The 20,571-nt window shown below is 36.0% G+C and overlaps 1 protein-coding gene across 8 annotated transcripts in view; it reads left to right on the top strand.

Moving 5' to 3' along the window:
* The window catches only part of ADAMTS6 (ADAM metallopeptidase with thrombospondin type 1 motif 6), a 175,254-nt gene that overhangs the window by 142,679 nt on the left and 12,004 nt on the right, over positions 1–20,571 (top strand). For 7 of the 8 annotated variants that reach the window (XM_021380767.1, XM_021380766.1, XM_021380771.1 and 4 more), the window contains 3 exons: positions 475–613; positions 12,620–12,749; positions 15,854–16,058. In XM_021380767.1, the coding sequence (XP_021236442.1) occupies positions 475–613; positions 12,620–12,749; positions 15,854–16,058 (474 nt within the window). Of the gene's footprint in view, positions 1–474; positions 614–1,174; positions 1,261–12,619; positions 12,750–15,853; positions 16,059–20,571 lie in introns of those variants that run through there. The other variant, XM_021380772.1, reaches the window with a different exon arrangement.

The raw sequence follows: 20,571 nt of genomic DNA, 5'->3' as shown, positions 1-20,571 counted from the left end.
ACAGTCTATTATTGTTACTATTTTTACTGTTATAGATCACTAGAAATATAAGCAAGGGCAGGGCCAGATTAATAACTAGTTGCTTGATTTCAGTGATAATTGCTGCATATTTGCATAGTGATGTAGATAACTGTTACTTCAAGTAATGATTCAGCTATGAAATTCATTTCCATGAAGAGATTAATTTATGAAGACTGGCTTAGAGTTATTATGTCAAAAAATAAAGAACTGAAAAGTTAGGAAGTTATGATGTCAAAGGGAAAAGAAGATATAGCTCAGCTTATACAATAATACCTTTTGTATATGTTTAATAATTTAGTTCAGATTCTTTTGGAAATACCTTAAAGAAGTACTGTGGCTTCCCTTATTGCTTTTTTCCCTTTCAAAAGACATACTATGTACCTAGGTTAATGTCACTGTACTTACCCTCTGCTTGCCTGTTTTAATGGTATAACCAGTTGTTTTCAACTTCAGATTCTGCTACAGGAACAAAATTTGGGTATAAGGTATAAATTCAATGTTCCCATCTCTCGCACTGGCAGTGGAGACAATGAAGTTGGCTTTGCGTGGAATCATCTGCCTTGGTCAGAATGTTCTGCCACATGTGCTGGAGGTAAGACATCAGGCAGCCAAGCTACAGGGTAAACTGAATTGCTAGATATACTTTCTTACATAATTAAGTAGGTAACTAATTGAAAATGTTTCTTTCAGATATAACTCAAAGCTTATTTTAGAGAACGAACATTTATCTCATCGAATTCTGTTGTTTTCAAATACATTTAACATGTTCAGATGTTTTTTATTAAATGCAGTATGTGTTGGCACAGTGTGTCTCTGTTGATGGTTCTTCTGAGATTCTCTTGAAGCTGGGATGTTTGCTTTTCACAGGAGCTTCCTTGGTAAAGGATATCAGAAGTTTTTAGTAAGGAGATTAAAAACAGAAGGCAAATAAAGCAACCTAGTCAGCTCTCTCATCCTCCAGCCACTAAAGTTTAGGACACATACTGGCAACTTCTCTGTAGGAGATTACAAGAACTGGATTATACTTCCCAGCCCATAGCACTATCTGAATTGTTGCCTTTTGGCAGCAGTGGGGGATTTGTAGGTTGTCCCATGTGATTCATCATGGGTGCCTTTTGCCCACAATTTACTATATTCCTAATCCTCCCTCTAGTGGCCACCAATGCAATTCTTTACCTCTGGCTGGGAGAGCAGAACAGTTGGCTTTCTTCAAAGCCAACACCATTGCTGCATGGACTGGTGAGTAGAAGTGCTGTGTGAACAGTATCTTTCTTCTCTCTGGAGACTGAATACATCATCGCCAACATATGTCCATTTCAGAAGACGTAGGAGAGAACATTAAATTGACCTCAGAATTTCAGTTTTCTACTGCACTGTGCACTGACCATAGCAAGATTAGGAAATAGTTGTGTTTTTTAAAGATCCTTTGGAGCAAATGTTTGTCCTTTTATTTTCTTTCTGGGTACTGGAGATATTAATGTTTAGAAAAACCGTGACACATCTTTCTGGTGGTTCCTGCTGTGACTGTTACTGACTGCTTGCAGTTTAAATACAGTGGTTTGAATAGCATAGGTAAGACAGAAGGGGTAGTAGAAATTCTATTCTGTGCAACTAAACAGAAAGTCTTGAAATGAAGTACAGGAAGTTGCTAAATTTCTCCAATATTTTGTTGTTCATTTGTAGGATTGTCATAGTCAAATGGATGACAGACTGCTGTTTTAACTAGTATTTTAACATTGATGAGTCTAGTCAGAAAAAGAACGTTTTAGAGTGGTTGAAGGGAGAGGTGTGGTGGAGAAGTGCATTTCCAAATATCAGAACCTTACAGGTACCACCAAATCCCATTTTTATAATGTGTTAATGAGCCATTTGAAGTCACTGGAAAACTCCATTGATTTAGACAGAGACAACATTTTATCTGTGGATCTTCTGTCATGCAGGTCATAGCGATTTCAGAGATTTGAAAGTGTACAATGGAGAAAATAATTGGCTTGGAAGGAGTAAGCAGTTGTTTAGAGAAAACTAGTTTAACATAATTAGTTATGTTTTTATCTTTATCATTATGTATGAAATGTATGTGAATCTCTGATAACTAAATGCATTTATTAATCATTTGAAACTTTTTTTTGAAAGGTGTTCTTCAGTAGCTTATGGTGTCTAAACCAGGCTCCTTTCATTCTCCCCTTCATTCTACTTAGTATGAGAATATACTGTGATCACTTGCTTTCACTGAAATCTCTACTAGAGAAATCTATATTTCACTGTAGCTGTAATTCTTGCTGAAAACCTGGATCTGCTTTCTTCATATGAGTATCTTCTATTTCTCTCAGTTTATGAAACACCTTCTGCAGTGTGCCAAAAGGAGACAAAATTTTAAAAAGGAGATAAGTAGGGAAAAAAGAAAAGGGGATAAAAGTTTGTAGTAACAGCAGAACTGGAAAAGTTGACTAGTATAAATATGAAATGCGGGAAATCTTACAAATGAAATCACAGAATGGCTTTATTTATTTCAGTAAGATTCATTATGAAGTCCGTTACTGCAGTTTACTTGAATTCTGTCTTCAGAAGATTTCTTGACATGAAAGGATAACAAAATAGTTAACAGTTGAAGGATGTACTTCTAAAAGAAAAAAGAATGACAGTGCATATGTGTGAGGAATACTAGTATGGGAATCAGTTTTTATTTAATAAAGAAAATTATATAGTGACTATGGGACAGACTGTGAATTTAGGTTAAAGGCATCAACATTTTTCTGCCCCTGCCTGTACAGGTGCTGTGTCTGAATTGTAGTGCATAGGTGTTAAAGGTTTGATCATACCATATTTCATCTTGAGCCAGGAAAACTTGTGATGAAGTAGAGCCAGATACACTGTGATGTCAAGAATCTGAATTCTTGATAAGAATTAATTTAAATTCCATCCATCTCAGAACATGTATGTATTCTAATGTTTTGTCTTTTTTCTAGGTGTATGTTACAAGAAAAAGCTATTTTAAGAGAATATCAAATTTGCAAGTATTTAGAAGACAGGAAATGACAAAATTAAGGATGACACTGAAATCTTAAATTGTTTTCTGTGGCTATTCTATGAAACAGGGAGCGGCTGAGCGGGGACCATTTTCTGATCTTTAGGCTGTGTCTCAGACTAGCTCATATAATCACTGAATCATTATGGTTGGAAAAGACCACAAAGATCATCTAGTCCAACCATCAACCCATCACCAACATACCACTAAACCACCATGTCCCTTAGTGCCCCATCTATCCTTTCCTTGAAAGCCTCCAAGGACAGTGACTCAGTCACCTCCTTGCACAGCCTGTCCAATGTCTCACCATTCTTTCTGTGTAATATCCAACCTGAACCTCCCCTGGCGCAAGTTAAGGCTGTTATCTCTTGTTGTGTGTTCCAGATTCTTCACCAGCTTCACTGCCCTTCTTTGTGCGTGTGCCAGGGCCTTAATGTCTTTCTTATAGAGTGGGGCCCAAAAATGAACACAATACTCAAAGTGTGGTCTCACCAGAGCTGAGTACAGAGGGACAATCACCTTGCTAGTCCTGCTAACTACACTATTTCTGATGCAAGCCAGGATGCCATTGGTCTTCTTGGCCATCTGGACACACTGCTGGCTTATGTTCAGCCAGCTGCCAACAAAAACCCCCAGATCCTTTTTCTCCACGCAGCTTTCCAGCCATTCTGCCCCAAGACTGTAGCAATGCATGGTGTTGTTGTGATTGAAGTGTATGACCTGGCACTTGGTCTTGTTAAAGCTCATACAGTTGGCTTTGGCCCACTGATCCAAACTAACCAGATCCCTCTATAGGGCCTTTCTAATCTTAGACACATCAACTCTTCCTCCCAGCTCAATGTCATCTGCAAGTTTACAGATGAGATGCACTCAATCCCCTTGTCCAGATAATCAGTAAAGATATTAAACATGGCCAGCCTGAATACTAGTCCCTGAGGAACACTGCCAATTACCAGTCACCAACTGGATTTTAACTCCATTCACCATCAGTCTCTGGGCCCAGCCATCTAACCAGCTTTTTATTCAGCAAAGAGTACACCTATCTGAGCCCTTGGCTGCCAGCTTCTCCAGGAGAATGCTGTGGAGACAGAATCAAAGGCTTTACTAAAGTTTAGGCAAACTATACCCACAGCTTTTCCCTCATCCATGAAGCAATTCACCTGGTCTTAGAAAGAGATGATGTTGCTCAAGCAGGACCTGCCTTTCATGATCCCATATAGGCTAGGCCTGATCAGCTGGTTGTCCCACACGTGCTTTGTGATCAAGAGTCAAGGTGATCTTCTCCATAACTTTCCCCAATAATGAGGTCAGGTTGACAGGCCTGTAGTTCCTTCTTTTATTCTGCTCCCTATCCCTGTCTTCCAGCTGAGGGGGCTGAGTACCCTGAGGATAACTGATCTGACTATTAAAGACAGAAGAAAAGAAGGTGTTAAGAACCTTAGCCTTTTCCTTGTCCTCAGTGATTATATTTTCTGCCTTGTCCAGTAAAGGCAGGAGATTCTCCTTTTGCTGTTAATAGGTTTGTAATAACATTTTTTACTATCTTTAACAATGGTGGCCAGATTAAGTTCAAACTGTCGTTTACCTTTCTGATTTTCTATCTGCATATCCTAGCAACATCCTTATACTCTTCTTGAGTTGCCTGACCCTTCTTTCAAAGGCGGTGAACTGTCTTTTCCTCCTGGAATCTCAGCAAATGCTTCCTCTTCAGCCAGGCTGGTCTTCTTCTCTGCTGGCTCATCTTAAGCACAGGGGAACGGCCTCTTCTTCCACCTTTAAGATTCTTTTCATGTTCACTCCACGCTTAAGTCTAGTTCTCTCTAAATCAGACTGAGTGTATCTGGATTTCATAGCATTTGCCAAGTCTATGACTCTTAATATATAGTTATTACTTGGTATATATTTTTGGATTGGAAGTATATAGCACAAAGACTAGAGCAGGATTTTGGCATAGTGAAGTCTAGATAGTTTTGAAGTTTTGTATATTGCCAGTTTTGTATATGTCCAGTCTTTATGGTGTCTATAGAATTTTGAAAGCAATCCTCTGCGTGCAGTGATTCCTAGGGCTGCTTGTAGGCCTTGTTTTGGAGAAAGATTACTGGAGCAGTCAAGCCATGGAGCAAGCAGAGAAGCAATTGGTGCTTTTTTATCTGTTGGCTTAAATATAGTTTTATGTCTGTGTATGAACCTACGATTATTAATGAATGGTAGCATGCTGTCTGTTCCGGTGGACTTCTGTCTTAACATTCATTGTTGCTGTGCTTCTGAACAGTAAAAGCACTTCAATTTTTAATACAGGATCTCTGTTCCCAAATCTGTAACCATTTTGCAGAACAGAAAGAGCATGCTTTAAGACTAGAAGGAGCATGCTATAAAAGGAATTAGAGGAAGAAGGAGGAGGTTTTTGTGCTTACAGTGGATAAATGTGCTGGAGCTCTGGATTCTATGTCTGCCTCACTTGTATGGTTCTCATGTGATACTGAACAGCGTGCAGCATACATTACACACTAATTATCAGTTCATCATTGTTTGGATACCTCTCTGGAATGTCTGAGCTCTGAAGCATGCTGTGAAAGCCATCGCTTGAAATGTGTGTAATGCACAGTATTATGAGAACTCCTATGGGCACTTGAAATCAATGGACTCCAAAATCTGAGTTTTACTTTGATATTTCTTGAGATTTTCCAAAAACATGTTCTTCGGATTTACCAGATACCTAAAAAAGCTCTTCTCTTTTACTAGATTCACGTACTCAGATGTAGGATGAGAATATATATTTTTGTTCATTTTTATTAACTGTCTCTTAGTATCTCTCTTTAGGCTTGGCTTGCAATCCCAGATTGCAGCTTTTCTTTTTATACTCTAGAAGCATTATTTTCAGTATTGAAAATCATTTCTGATCCAGTTCTTCCTCTCTTCTCATTACATAGAACTGAACTTCATTAATTCTCCATATTAATTCCTTTTTAATTTTTTTTTCCTGAAAATGCACTGATATCTGTTCTGCTCTGAGTTGAGAGTTTTGGAAGGAAGTTTTTTTTGTTAGCTTGTACAAGTCTTTAGTTAGCTGACACAAATTTGATCTTCTTCTTAAAGAAGAAAAAATGCATTGTTTAGAATATTATAAGTTGTGCTATATTTGAAGGGAAGATATTTCTAGGTTAAAAACCATGCCTACTTGGATAGTATAGTAGACTTCCTGAGAGAACAAACACTGCTGGGTCACAGTGCTATCTGTTGTATCTGTTAGAATTGCTGGTAGATTTTTTTCTGCTTCACCCATCTATTTGATATAGTGCAAGGCCTCTGTAAGCTGGAGCTGGCCATAGACAAGACTTCAGCAAAACAATGCCAGAGAATATCAGGATGTAGAGTGCAAATTTATCTAGACAGAAAAAAGTGGAATAGGGGAGACCACGTGGAATTTAGAAGGGCTGACTGGCTGGATAAAATGGTCAGTGGAATTCAGAAAAAGCTGATGACAGTAACAAGAGACTCTTTTAATGACCTGTTTATTGAACTATAAACAAGAAAAGCTATTAAGTAAACAAGAAATTCCAAGAAAGGGAAAAACTAAAACACACAGAAACAGCAAATAAAACGGGGGCTGGAAAGGGAAGAAAAAAGAGCTATAATAGAAAAGGGTAAAATTTATAACTTGGAAATCACAGAATAGTAGTTTACTGTTAAGTGTGTCTTTTCTTATGTGATAACTTGTAGCTTTCCAAGTGCAAGTCTATGACTTTGACCTGATCTGTAAATACTGTTAAGGAAGGAGTATAAGGCTGGTGGTATTGTTTAGAAATATTCAACAAATGACGAAAAAAAGAATTCTGTATATTTTCTCTTTTGCTTACATCAAGAATAAACCACAATAAGTGCATGCACCCACTTTATTTTATTTTATTTTATTCCATGCTTAATAAAAATCTGTCCATAAATGGCAGCATTTGTTATGAGGAATTTACCAAGTACCCAAAGTATTGATTTTGATTTTGTTTATTCAATTAGAGTTCATCTCCTGATGAGTAAAATATCTTACATACTCATTTTAAAAAAACAAACAAGCAAACAAAACTTCTCTCAGTGTGTTATTATAAGTAAACTGGTCGCTGTCCAGATCCTTTGCTGATGGTGGCTCTTACAGTGCAGTGCCTACTGCATTTTTCTTTCATGCCCTCAGATGAATTATGAAACTACCTTTGGACAAGTAAAACGTACTTGTCCTCATCAGGGAAAATGTGAGTTTCCATCTGTGATGAACATCTTGTGATCTGATGAGTGAGCTCAGAAAGTATGTCTGGGTTAACCAGCATACACTAGTTTTTGTGATGCAAGATTCAGTATATATTAGTACTGGCACCTTTATAATTAACAATTGCAAACCACAGTTTCGGGGGATTACTTTTAAAAAGTAGATACAGCATTTACATGCCTGCAGTTTTAAGAGTAAAGTGTGTTCCACGTAATTGAAAATTAGGCTGCTGAAAGTCATGCAGACTATTTATGAATTGAAATCTGCAAAACATCTCAATTCTCTGGAGAATATGGTTGATAAACCACTGAAGTTTTGTTTTCTGTTAGAATTGCATTGACCAGTCATGAGGACATTTTATGTCTTTTATGATAAACCATAAGTTTGTATATTTGAAAGTAGAGTGTTTCTGTCTTACTCCTTGTAATTATTCCTCCAGGAGTTTAAATGAACTTGTTTAGCTATGCTTTTTAGGTTATTTGAAGAGAGACCATATATTCATAGGGCAAGTAATTTAAAAATATTTTTTCAAGGCCTACAGGGCTTAACTATGCTATAGCTGTTGTTTGCATAAAATTACATTTCCAGCTTTCCCTTTTTTTGTTGTTGTTAGTTTTTGATGTTGGTTTTTTTTTAATTTAGAATCTGAATTGTGTTTCTGAGATATTATTTTAAGTAATACTAATCAGACAGCAGTGATGTAACATTTCCTTAATCCATACCTATGTTTCTTGTATCGCAAATCACATACTATGTGGTAAGATGATGCAGAACATTTTATAACCGAATTAATGTATTTGCCTGGCATTGATTAATGGTTCCTCACCATGTGAGTGAATAGTGATAAACGCTTATGGGTGATACGCTACCTGACCACAGTTCAGTAAATAACTTGGGTGGTTGCATTTAAAAAAAAAATCTAAGCACAGTGATACTTTGTCTTCATAGTGCTTCAGAATGCCTTCTTGTTCCACAGTCCTCAGAAATAAGTTTATTGAGGCTGCCAGTTTTTAGCCAGAGCTGGAGGGAAATGTGCCTGTAGGAAATCTACTGAAGTTGTAACATTAATATCTATGCTGCCTAATAAATACATTTTTTAGAATTGTGTGCTTCATTAAAATGCCTAATTCTAAAGTATGTAATTCTAATTTTTAAGCAATTATATTTGAAGAAAATGCTATTATTTTCTTCAACATACTATTGAATTAGCCACCAAGAGAGTTAAGGCAGCTTGTTAAAAAAAGGATAAGCTCCACCAAAGCTGAACATAAATTCTTTGCCAACTAGCAGTGACAGCTTATTAGCAATATCTATTCTAGACCTTTTGAATCCTATTCCTTCTCATGGTAAAGTTTGAGTAGAAAATTTCAAAATTAATAATCCTTCTACTCAGGTTTTCAAGTCTGAATTTAATTATTCTCATCTGTTGGCTATATCTTAAAGCTGCAATATTTACATAGTAGAATTTAAAGTGAGTCATCTTCTCACAGCTTTGCAAATACTTAAATTTGACAGCAATCTAATGAAGAAATTACAGGGGAGGGGCTACCCTAATAAACATTTTTTCCTCTATTTCCTGCTACATTTGCTATGTCTTTACAAAAATAGTAGTAAAGCAGTGAAGAAAATCATCTCTTACTGTGTTTGTGTGTGTGTACGTATAGAAAAATGCGACATATTGCAATTCTAACAGTTTTGAAATTTTGAAGCAAGATGTAATTAAAGATCTAGAAATCCTAGAGACTAAGGGTTAAGTGTGATGTGATAGGTCATGCTTGACTAGCTGGATTTATTGTAATATATAACTTATTTTTTAGACAAAGTAAGCATAGTAGGTTCATTCATCTAGAATTTGGATGCTTTTTCTTGTCCCTTACAACTAATAAAACATTAGAAAAGATTAGTAGACGGGAAGTGCTCTTAAAATGTAAACTACTAGATCAAAAGGCATTAAGCTTTCTACATGTCTTAAAGAACCTGTCGTGATTCATCAGACTTCAGCTTCTCTTGTTCTAATGGTAGCATACAAATACTGAAAGCTCTGAGGAAATTTGCTTGATAGAAGTGCTAGGAGATGTATGGGGAAGACTGGGATTAATATCACATGTTGTATTCATGATCACTGGCTAAGGCTCTAGTAAAATTCCTGTGGAATACTGGGCATAGTTTGTATTGTGGGCATAATAAACTCAAGTGTGAATAGATGCACAGAAGGAGTGAGAGCTTGACCAAAGGAATGGTGTATCCAACACTTCAGGGACTACAAGAGTTTACTCTGTTAACAGAACAGTTACTTAAACTAAAATACTATTTTTAATTTAAAAGTAGAATTAATTGGCAACTAATGAATGTAGTAGTCAAAGGTATTAATTTCAGAGAAGAAACTGTACCTGAGTTTAAGGTGGTGCTTGATCAGTTTACGAAAGAGTGGTTCCCAGAAATATAGAAGGGTGTTGCTTCTACTTGTATGTTTCTTTGTTCCAAGTTTATTTAATGTATATCTCACTGAATTTAAGCCTCTCTTCTGATTTAAATGTTGGCAGCTGAGAATGCTATGGTCGACATCTTGGAGTGGATCTTTAATGTCTTTGATACTTCATAAGTGAATATCTGAATCATCAGATTATCAGCATATGTGGGGAGGACCTAGAGGGCCCCCCATGCAAATGAGTCTCCAACTCCAACTGGGCTAACTTTTTAGTACAACACATAAATTGAAAAGTAGTGGGAAAATGGATGTAGAAATCTTTCAGCAAATGGTATTTTCTTTTTAGCTTGCTTGTGTAGATTTGTGTAGGTAAGGTGCAATTGGAAAAAAGTGGCTGCTTTATGCACTGTTTCATTTTGCCTGCAGTTGTATAATGGTGTGACATCCAGATACATGTAGAAGGAAAGAAAAATGAAAGAAGCTGATTTGTTTTACCTGGCTTACCTGTAAGACACACATCTCAAATTAATATATTTTTTTAAATAGAGCTTTATTTAAAATGATCATGATGTTTATGGATAACTTGAGATGTCAGACATTCATAGCATGATTTAGAGTGCCTACTTTGGGAAGGTTATGTGTAGGTGTAAACAAAAAGGAGGTGTATTTTCCCAGCAGTAGGGATTTAGGGACTGTGGTAGAGTCAAGACTCCAGCATTTGGTCTCTTTTGGTCTCTGTATGGTTAGTAATTTTGAGGTGAGGGGAGATGGCACAAAATTTTGAGGGCTAATACACAAAGTTCTCACCTGCGAAACAGGCTGCTTATAGGAAGTGTCATACTGAGTGATTAAGTCTAACTCATCTCCTGATTGCTTGGAACATACACATTTGTATTCAGGACCATTTTTACATGTTTTAGGATCTGGACTGCAGAATCTTGAGAGTATTTGAATTAACAAGGCTCTGTAGTTACATAAGGAATTATACCTATATTTTTCAGGAGGCAGTGGCAGTTCTATATTAAATAGCAATTCCCTATTTCAGAATGAAGATATTTCAGCTGGGAATACATCTCCAGAATAGTACTCCAGCTGTGTGCCACAGAATAGTCAGTGTGTCTAGAATGACAGGGAAAGGGGAGATTTTTTAATGGGCATTCCTGGCCACAGTGCAGCCGGGGATTCAAGACTGATGAGACCAATGTCAGTAAGACAAGAAAGAGACTTAATCTGTAACCAGCAAGTAGGACATTCATGTAGCACAGGCAAGTCACACTCTCAAGATGGTTTATATATTTTACATTAGGCTGTAATTGAATAAAAACTAGAAATAACCTATGGTTTAGAAACTGCAGTCTTCCTGCCCTGAGTGACTAAATTACCTACTGTCACAGAAATACTGTATGCTCAAACTTAATACTGCTAGATCTGCAGCTTCATGAGGGAATGAATAACATTCTCAAGACTGTTGTGAAAAATGAGGTTTCCATTTTTTGCGTAACGTCGGAGAGACATATGTCTCACATTCCATATGTCTCCTGACATCATAGAGACAATGCCTGTGTGCTTAAACTGGAAGACTTCTGTTCATAGCCAAGCAGGATGCCTTATGGGCTGAACTTCAAGCATCTCAAGACTATGCTTGACTCACTGTTGGAAGTAAATACAAAGTTCCATTTAGGTCTAATTTTAGGAAGCAAAGACTTGGTTCTTGTTTCTAATGGATAATAAAATAAACAATTGAAAGGTAAGTTGTTTAGCTAGTTAAAATCAGAAAAAGAACTAAATCCATGTTTTTAGTTGTCTGTTTAGCATCTGAAAAATATGCTTATATGAGTAATTTTTTTACTGCATATCTGCCTCCTAAAGTAAAGTAATTTGGCAGATATTTAAAGCCAAGATTTTTTAATCCCTGTTTGTTTGCATGCATTTCAGATTTTGGAAAAAAAGTACAGTAATTGCTTCTGTTTTAAGACTTAAGGCTTTTTTCAGTTTGTATCATACTACAATCCTGTTATCTTGGTACTCTGACTACTTATGTTAAGAACTGCATATGAATTGGAGATCCACAGTTGTCCACAATTTGTTCTAGAAACAAAGAGGAGGACCTGTGTACCACTGTTTACAACAATACTTGGAGCTGCACAGTTGTCATATGTCAGTGGTTCTTTAGTGTCTTTCCTTATGTTCTGTTTTCTAAAAAATTGGAAAATCTGCTTGAAGTGTTACCTTATAATGAATGCTGCCTTGGCAGTGATAGGTCACTATGTTTTGGAAATAATAATGAAATCTGAATTGCCTGTTGATAGTTAACAAGATGAGAGAGGAGCTGGGAGTGCCACACAAAATGAGCATTCACAAAGACAAACTGCATCTTTCAGAATGAATAATACTTTGTTATTTTAATGAAGAAAATGTTTGTAGGATGACATGTATAAAAATGTAACACTGTATCCCAGTATTGCTATTTTATTATAAACCAGAGTTCATCAACAACAATTCTGCATTGAAGAGTGTCTACATTCTATTTGGTGATATTTTCTTTGGAAATCAGAGTGTCTTTTACCAAGAGGGAAGGGTAGATGGAAAATGGATTTTTTGCAGTACACAAATAAAAACAATCTGTTAGTAAATCTATAAATATATTCTCTTTGTTTTAGAAAACAACAGCAATTTAATATCCTCTCTCAGTGAGGTGGCTTAAAATTAAAAGAAAATGAAAAATTCTTTGTGGTCAGGGGGCATTGAGTCAGTTGGAATTCCCATCCCTGAAGCATTCAGCCTGCTCAAGTGGGATAGTGGGAATAATAATTAATAGGTGAAGCATACTTCTACTCAACAAGCAGAACAGTAAGAATGATTAATTAATGGTGTTTAATTTCATCCTAAGGTGTGCAGAAACAAGAGGTGGTGTGTAAAAGGCTGGATGACAACTCTGTTGTACAAAACAATTATTGTGACCCTGACAGTAAGCCTCCAGAAAACCAAAGAGCCTGCAACACTGAGCCTTGCCCACCTGAGTAAGTTAATGATCACTAAGATGTATCTGTTTTGCATTTATAGAAAAGCCTTTGTAAAATATAATAAATCCTGTTGATCAAATGTAGCATAAAATTCTGATCTAGCATGAGGATTCAGTCCTATTAGACAGGATATTTTATTTTTGATTCTGGTTATGGTCTCTTGTTCCTCTGGAATCGTTTTTTTTTTGACCTAGAAGAGGCCTTATTTGACTGAGAAACAGTGGTGTTTGAACAACTGTTCAACAAGCAACACTGACAGCACTGTAAGTAAAACATAAAAAGTACTAGCAAAGTAGTTTATTAAGATGTCGGGTGCGGTGAAAAGTGCTGAGAACAGAATTGGAGACCATTCTTATGGCACTAATGACAGAAGAATTTCGAGGTGAGAGGGGGTTGACTTTCCCACACTTAGGAGGATGTCCTAAGTGTTTGCCAGATTTCTGGGTGTATTATATTAAAATTTTGTTTGGCTTCTTCAAAAAGGGAAATAATAAACAGAGAAACAGCTTAGTATACCAAACCATTTATTTGTAAAAGCTTTGCCAAGTAGCTTTATCTTTGTGATTCTCAGTGTTGTACATTAATGTGTGCCTTTAGGATTAGACGCATACTTGGTCAAGTTTATTAAGTTTTGTTTTTAAGGTTAGCTGTCTGCCATATATTGAAATGATAATTAAAAACACAGCAGCTCATTTGTTCAAAAAGGAAATTTGGCAAGAACCTATCTATAACATAGCTTAATCTTACTACAAAATCTGTTTAGGAATGACTGTGATGTTTTGCACTGGAAAATAATTTCAGGATATGTACAACATTTCCTTCTTACTTTTTGAAATTAAAAAACATGGAAAAAATTGGAGTCTGTTGATGTGCAAGCTCTGGTTGGTTTAAGTCTGGTGATATGCTGTACCTGTATTCTAATTGGACATAAAAGTAATTGATGCTAACTAGTGTAGATATCACAGAGCAAAGAAATACTGCAGCCTCTTTTAAAAAACTGTATGACTGTAGCATGTAAGACACAAGGAAGAAGGAGACCAGACTATAATGGATTAAAATCCAACAGATGTTCATGAAGTCAGTTTCTTCTTAGAGTATCAACTCATGTTTGGGTTGCAGGATGGCAGTCTTCCAGACTTAATACCCCTATGTCATGTATCTATTCAGAAGTAAAGCTATTACATTCTTCTCACCTTGAGTATGAGCGTGGATGTGCTACCTCACAAAAAAGTCTACAGCTGGTCTAAATTACTGTCCCCACAGTCTGTGTGTAAATACACGGTTATCCTGCAAGGGTATGTAGACTGGTTCTGCTTAGATAACACTGTTTAGTAAGTAAATGCACTAACTGAACTCTAAAACCATGTACATGAGATCAGAACTTGGGAAGTAGTAATGTTTGGTCAGTTCCTTTTTGCCAAATGCATCCCTATCCCATCCCTTGTATGACTTAGCAATTAACAAATGGTCACTTCTAAAAATAGTTTTAAAAGTTATTCGAACATAGTTTTTTTTTCCCTTACTTAAGGAAAAAAAACTTCTAAGGTGGCTTTTTAAAAAAAAAAATGGAACAAAAAGCAGGACAATTTTAGATTATCGAGCCATTACAGCAGGCAAATCCATGAACATAGTAAAACCTAAATCACCAACATTCAGAAAGTGATTGTATGTATTAATGTATTAATGTATTAATTATGTATTAATAAGCATATGTTTGCATATGACAAAGCGCTTAATGCCCTGTCTCCCTGCAGTCTGATGCTCCCCACAGGGCAAATACAAAAGTGACAACTGCTAAGAAAAGATTCTTGGTTCCTTAACCTTTCAAGTTGTCTAGGGGAAGGCTTTTCAAATACCATCTTTGAGATAGTTCCCTAAAGAAGCTTGACCATTTTGGCAGAAAGATTTATCAGTCAGTAAGGCTTACTCTTTAAACAGAGTAGTTAAATACTTTCTTTATTTAACACAATTCCAGTTTCCTTCTGGTGATTACCAAAAATTATGGTAATGAGAAGGCTTATGTAACTCCTCCTGAGTGAATGCCTGTTACATTATGTTTGAGACTCCTAACAAGGACTAAATTTGATCACATTGCAGTAAGAAACTCCTGAAGTTTCACATTTTAAGAAAATATACAGGACTCTTATCTCTGTATCAGTAGATTGTTTGATAGGCTTTTTTTCCTAAAAAAACTGAAAAGTATTGTGTTGTGATAGAATATAAACATAGAAGGTACCTGAGAATGCATGTGAGCAAATTATAGTGCCAACCAAGAATTAACAGTATAGCATCTTCCAAGCTCTGGCAAGCTTCTAGTTCCCCCTGCCATGGAAAAAGCATTAGTTTGGTGGCAAAGAGTCACAGATGGATTCTCTTTCCCTGGAATAATAGCAGAATATGACATATCTATGCATCTCTCTGACTCACCTCAAAATTAGCCCAAAAAGAAAAACAACTGCATTGATCCAAGTTCATAATAGAATAATTTATGTAGAACAAAATCGGATGGCAGCAGATACTTTTGACTGAGGCTTCAGACAATGACATTTTGTGATGCTGCTCCAAGCACACTTCCATGAGCATCCATAGTAACTGAAATGCCTAACGTTTTTTGCATGTTGGCAGCATGTGATAACATTCGTAAACAGATGAAAAATAATCCTCTGAAGGGCCAATTCTGAGATCAATTGTTGCAATTATATGAGAGAGGCAAGCATCTTGGCTTATAACGTATTCTTTAACCTGCAACAGTGGTTCACAAAGATTTCCAGTTGCAGACCATTTTCAAATTAATAATTTCATGCAAGTCCAGTGGAAATCTACTTAAATAACTGAAGTTTTGTCAGACTCAATGCTCCTTTCTAACTACTGTAGCCTAGGCTGGAAATTGCAGCTCTAGAAAAATAAATAGTGTTTACTGGAATATATGATTGCAGTGAGGCATGAATTAAAAAGGCTTGTAAGTTTCTGCTCAGTTTCACTCTGAATAGGTGTACTGTTAACAGTGATAGTAGATGAAACTATTTGTATTCTGGGTTTTTGCAATAATCTACTCGATTTCTGACATGCAGTAATAGACTTTCCTAACTTTTTCTGTTCAGATGGTTTATAGGAGATTGGTCAGAATGCAGTAAGACCTGTGATGGAGGAGTGCGTTCACGAACAGTTCTCTGTATCAGAAAGATTGGACCTTCTGAGGAAGAGACACTGGACAATACCAACTGTTTAACACACCGGCCTATTGAGAAAGAGCCCTGTAACAATCAGTCCTGTCCCCCACAGTGGGTCGCTTTGGACTGGTCAGAAGTAAGGAAATTTTGCTATGTTAGCTCAATAAGACAAGAGCTCTGACCAATGAATATTGGTACATTTCCTACTGCTGCTCGCCACATGAATTATTAATGAGAAATTCAAAACTTGAATCATTTGGATTATTGAACCAGTTTTTATCATTCATATTTTTTTTCTTTTTTTCTGTGTTGCTAGTTCTGTTATTTTGTCAGATAATTATGACCAGTTGTTATTAATCATAATAGAACGACAGTACAATACAAGAAAGCAACAAAATATAAAAAACTAGAATAGCGTTTGTTATCAGATGATTGTCTTAAAGAAAAAATCTGCATTTCCATTGGTTCTTGAACAGGTGAATAGCTGAAGAGTTGATGAATTTACAGTATCAAAAGCCAAAGTAAACTGCTAGTATTTTGTGAAGTAACCATGGTGATGTAAAGCATCACCTTTCTTAGCAACATGCTAAGAATGTGATATGAAAATCGGTATTCACTCAATTGAAGAAAGAGCATCTTTTGTTAAATACAGTGATAATTGTTACAGCATAAACCGGGTCATGCCATTGCTTCAAATATTAAATATGATGTATGTTAACCAGTGCAACTTTAAGAAGACAGATTGATCTGTGATACAAATGAATGGGACTGTATCACATGCAAATCATGGTGCAAAAATGCCTTCATACTTTTTCAGACCCATGCTCTTCTGGACTCTTAGGCCACACCTCTTTTAATCTTGAAGTAGCCTTTGGAGTACTTGCAAGTTATCTGTGTGTACTTACAAGTACTTACAAGTTATGTCCTGTCTATGTCTCTGCTGTCAAATGCAGCCATATAAATAATTACTTTCATAAATTGATTAAATTGTGTCTTAGAATGAGTTTATTTGGGGCTTTCATACTTCTTCCTGGAAACTTATTCCTGAATTTTACTCTTTGAGTTGCAAGAAATACTCTAATTCCATTCCATGCAATTTCATTCCATGCTAGTTTATACTTATTTGCTTTTGTTATCTGCAGCAAACTCTTCTTTTCTTGCTGTAATTCATCAGAAAGGAATTAATCCTGATCACATTCTGATGTTCTATTTCAGTTTGAAGTCTATGTATCTATACATTTGTATACATTACCCCAAAGGAGATTTCACATGTGCCTTGTTCTTTTGTTTCCTGCTTCTACTGAAAATAACTATTACCTCCTGTGTATCAATATACTCTAAAAACCTTTTTCTGTTCCACAGCCATAACATACTGATTACTTAAAGTTTATATTCTGTTGTCATATCTATAGTTTTATCTGCCTTTTTTCACTTCAGCTAGTGATCTACCAGTTAAAATAGTGATTCTTATTTTTTTTTTTTTTGGAAGCGTATTCTCTTGCACTTCATACTGCCAAATTGCACTTCAATTACTTTTGTCTTCAAAGTTTACAGTTCTTTCTTTAGACATACTGTTGGATTGGTTAGTTACCAGTGCTAGCTGCTAATTTCAGTAATTTGTATAACACTGAAAAGCTGAAACTAGTTATGTATGATCATCATTAAGTGGACTGAGAAGAAATGTGAATCAGGTCAGTCCCATGACTGATCCTGGAAGGTTTTTACAGGTAGCATCTCTCAAGCTCTATTCAGGATAACCAGTTGTACTCCTGCTTTACAGAAGCCCAGATAGGTTAGAACTGTTACACTTTCTTTGTCTGAAAAAATGAAAGATTGTTGGAGTAAGTTGGAATGATCTACCAGTGATGTAGTCATGATGCATTGTATCCCATTTTCTGTATCCGCGCTTGCCTTTAAACTGTCTTTCATTCAAAATAAATTATAAATCACTGAATGTAAAGAAAGTTAATGTGCTTGTGGTTGCACAAATCTCTTCTGTGCACACATGCTTTTATCTCCAAAAATTGTTGCAACCTTTGGAAATTCAGAGTGCAAAGTGGAAGGCTACTGGGCTCCCTCTTTGTACTAATGCCTGTACCAGTAGTACAAAGGAGCTCTTACTGTATTTTTTTCATTAATATAGATAATGTGGTTCACAGAATCACAGAATGGTTAAGGTTGGCAGGGACCTCTAGAGGTCTCTGATCAAGCCCTCCTGCTCAAGGAGAATCACCTAGACCATGCCCAGGACCACCTCCAGATGGCTTTTGAATATCTCCAAGGATAGAGATTCCATCCATTATTAGTTAATAGTGGCTTAAGTATTAACAGCAGTATTTGAAAGTAGAAATACCTGCCTGTTAAAACACAGTGTTTTGAACTGTTCTAAAGGCAGTTCATCTCCTTGCTGTCTGAATTTCATGCTTATATAATATAATCTGCATCTGCTCTTCTTAACTGAAGAAACTACTTGTATAGACATTTTTTCCAATTATGTACATTATTTTTCCTTGAACAACAGAAAAATGTCAGTTTTCTATACTGTTGAACTGTCTGGTTTTGTTCCATAAGAAATTATGAATGAAGTGCCATTTTAGTGAACTTTTCTGTAAAGAAAGTTCTTTTAAAGCACAGTGTGAACTTCAATCGTTTTTCAGTTTTTGTTTTCATTTATTTTACATACAGATGCTTTTGTTTGTATCCTGAATCTTCTGTTACTTGTACCAGGTTTTATAGATTAATTTGATATTATAAAACAGATAGTCATTCATGGAATATACCTAAATCTTGCTCTGGTTTTATGCAGTTTTAAGGTAAAAGAGTTTTTCTTGAGTCAGTTTTATTAAAAAAAGAAAGTCAGCTTTGTATCCTGAAATCTGTGGAAAAGTAGTTCCTCTTAGCAACTTTTCTCACTTTAGGACCTCAAGAAACCTAGAAATGACAGTGAATTTTAATGTATGTCGTGTTCTACATGAAGAATTTGTATTTGTACTCCATTGTTTGCTGGCATTTCACACAAGAAATTGAGCGTCAAAAGCAAGGCAGAAAAGATTTTAAATGGCCCTTGTCCAATCTAAGAAGATACAATGTATTCCAATACATCAGGAATGACTAAGACTTGGAAGGAGCAGAAGAGGAAGGAGTGAGAAAGGAAGAATGGATGAGTAGTAAAGGATGTTCAGCTGAAGACTCTTAGATCACGTCTGTGGCATAAATAGTTTTTAAGCTGTTTGTGACCATTACCATAGTACTTCATTTCTGATTGGAATGTCTGACCATTGTCTCAATACGAACATGTCATAGTATCCATTTGACTAATTATGGAGATTTAGTTATTTTAAATACTCTAAAGTATAAGCATTCCCCTGTAGCTACCTGTGCTATGATATTGTTCCTCGGAACTATGAACATTGAATCTTCCACATCCAGCCTTTTATACAGTAGAAATGTGTTACAATTTTATACCAAAAAAATCTTATCTAAAGCTTCTTGCTCTGCTAAGCAGTTGGTTGTGATGGTATTCTATCACGATTATGAAAAAGGACTGACTTCTTTCTCATATAAATTTTGCCTTGTGTAGCATGGCAAAGTGTCTTGACTGATGATATTACAATATAATTTTTTTTTTCTGTTTAGTGCTCCCAGAAATATAATGTATTTAAACCCCTATATAATAGATACTAATATGTATACACATGTGTGTTTGATACACACATACATCTCTTTAATTTTTTCTCAAAACAATGAAAAAGCTATGTCTGATTGTTTTGTTGAGGGAGTAAATGTGAACTTGAAAATGGAAGATATAACAGATCTTCCATTGAATCCAGTGGAAAATCTTGCTATGTTTCTCTGGTGCGCAAGTTCTAAAGTTTTGCTTTTGTACTAAAAATAAGCAATACTTGATAAAAACTAAGAAATTTTACATGTGCAAAAAGTTGTTGAGCATCAGTATAAGTATATAATTTTAAAATGGTAATTAAGAAGAAATTCTGTATTTTTTAGAATTGTGAAACAAATACATTCTGTAAATACTCAGTAATGTCTTTAGGAGAATATAAAAATACCTGTATAGTAGTTAAGGCTAACAATGCCTTGCTCAGCAGTATGTAATATCTGAAGCCAATTGAGGTAATCTTTTCAGACTTCAGCAAAGCTTTCAGTACTGTTTTTCACAGTATCCTACTGGAGAAAATGTTCGGCATAGAGTTAGACAAAAACATGGGTGAACAATTGGCTGATGCGTCAGGCTCAAATGGTTCTAATAAATAAAGTTATGTATCAGGCTGGCAACCAGACACTAGTGCAGTTCTGCAAGTCTCAATTTTAGGGCCAGTTCCCTTTAATGTTTCCATAAATGATCTAGAACAGGATTCAAATGTATACTAAATAAGTTTGCAGATGTCACTAAATTAGGAGAATCTGTTGACTCCCTGGAGGGTGAAGAGAACTTGCAGAGAGATTTTGACAAATTAGAGAGCTAGGCAATCGCTAATCACATGGAGTTCAACAAGAGCAAGTGCTGGATTCTGCACTGGGGAAAGAGCAACCCTGGTTATGTGTTCAGACTGGGGGATGAGAGGCTGGAGGGCAGCCCCACAGAGAGTGATCTGGGGCTCTGGCTGATGGCAAGTTAACATGAGCTTGGC

This window comes from Numida meleagris, chromosome Z (assembly GCF_002078875.1).
Source record: "Numida meleagris isolate 19003 breed g44 Domestic line chromosome Z, NumMel1.0, whole genome shotgun sequence".
NCBI classification, from domain to species: Eukaryota; Metazoa; Chordata; class Aves; order Galliformes; family Numididae; genus Numida; species Numida meleagris.
This window is presented reverse-complemented; position numbering and strand designations above follow the sequence as displayed.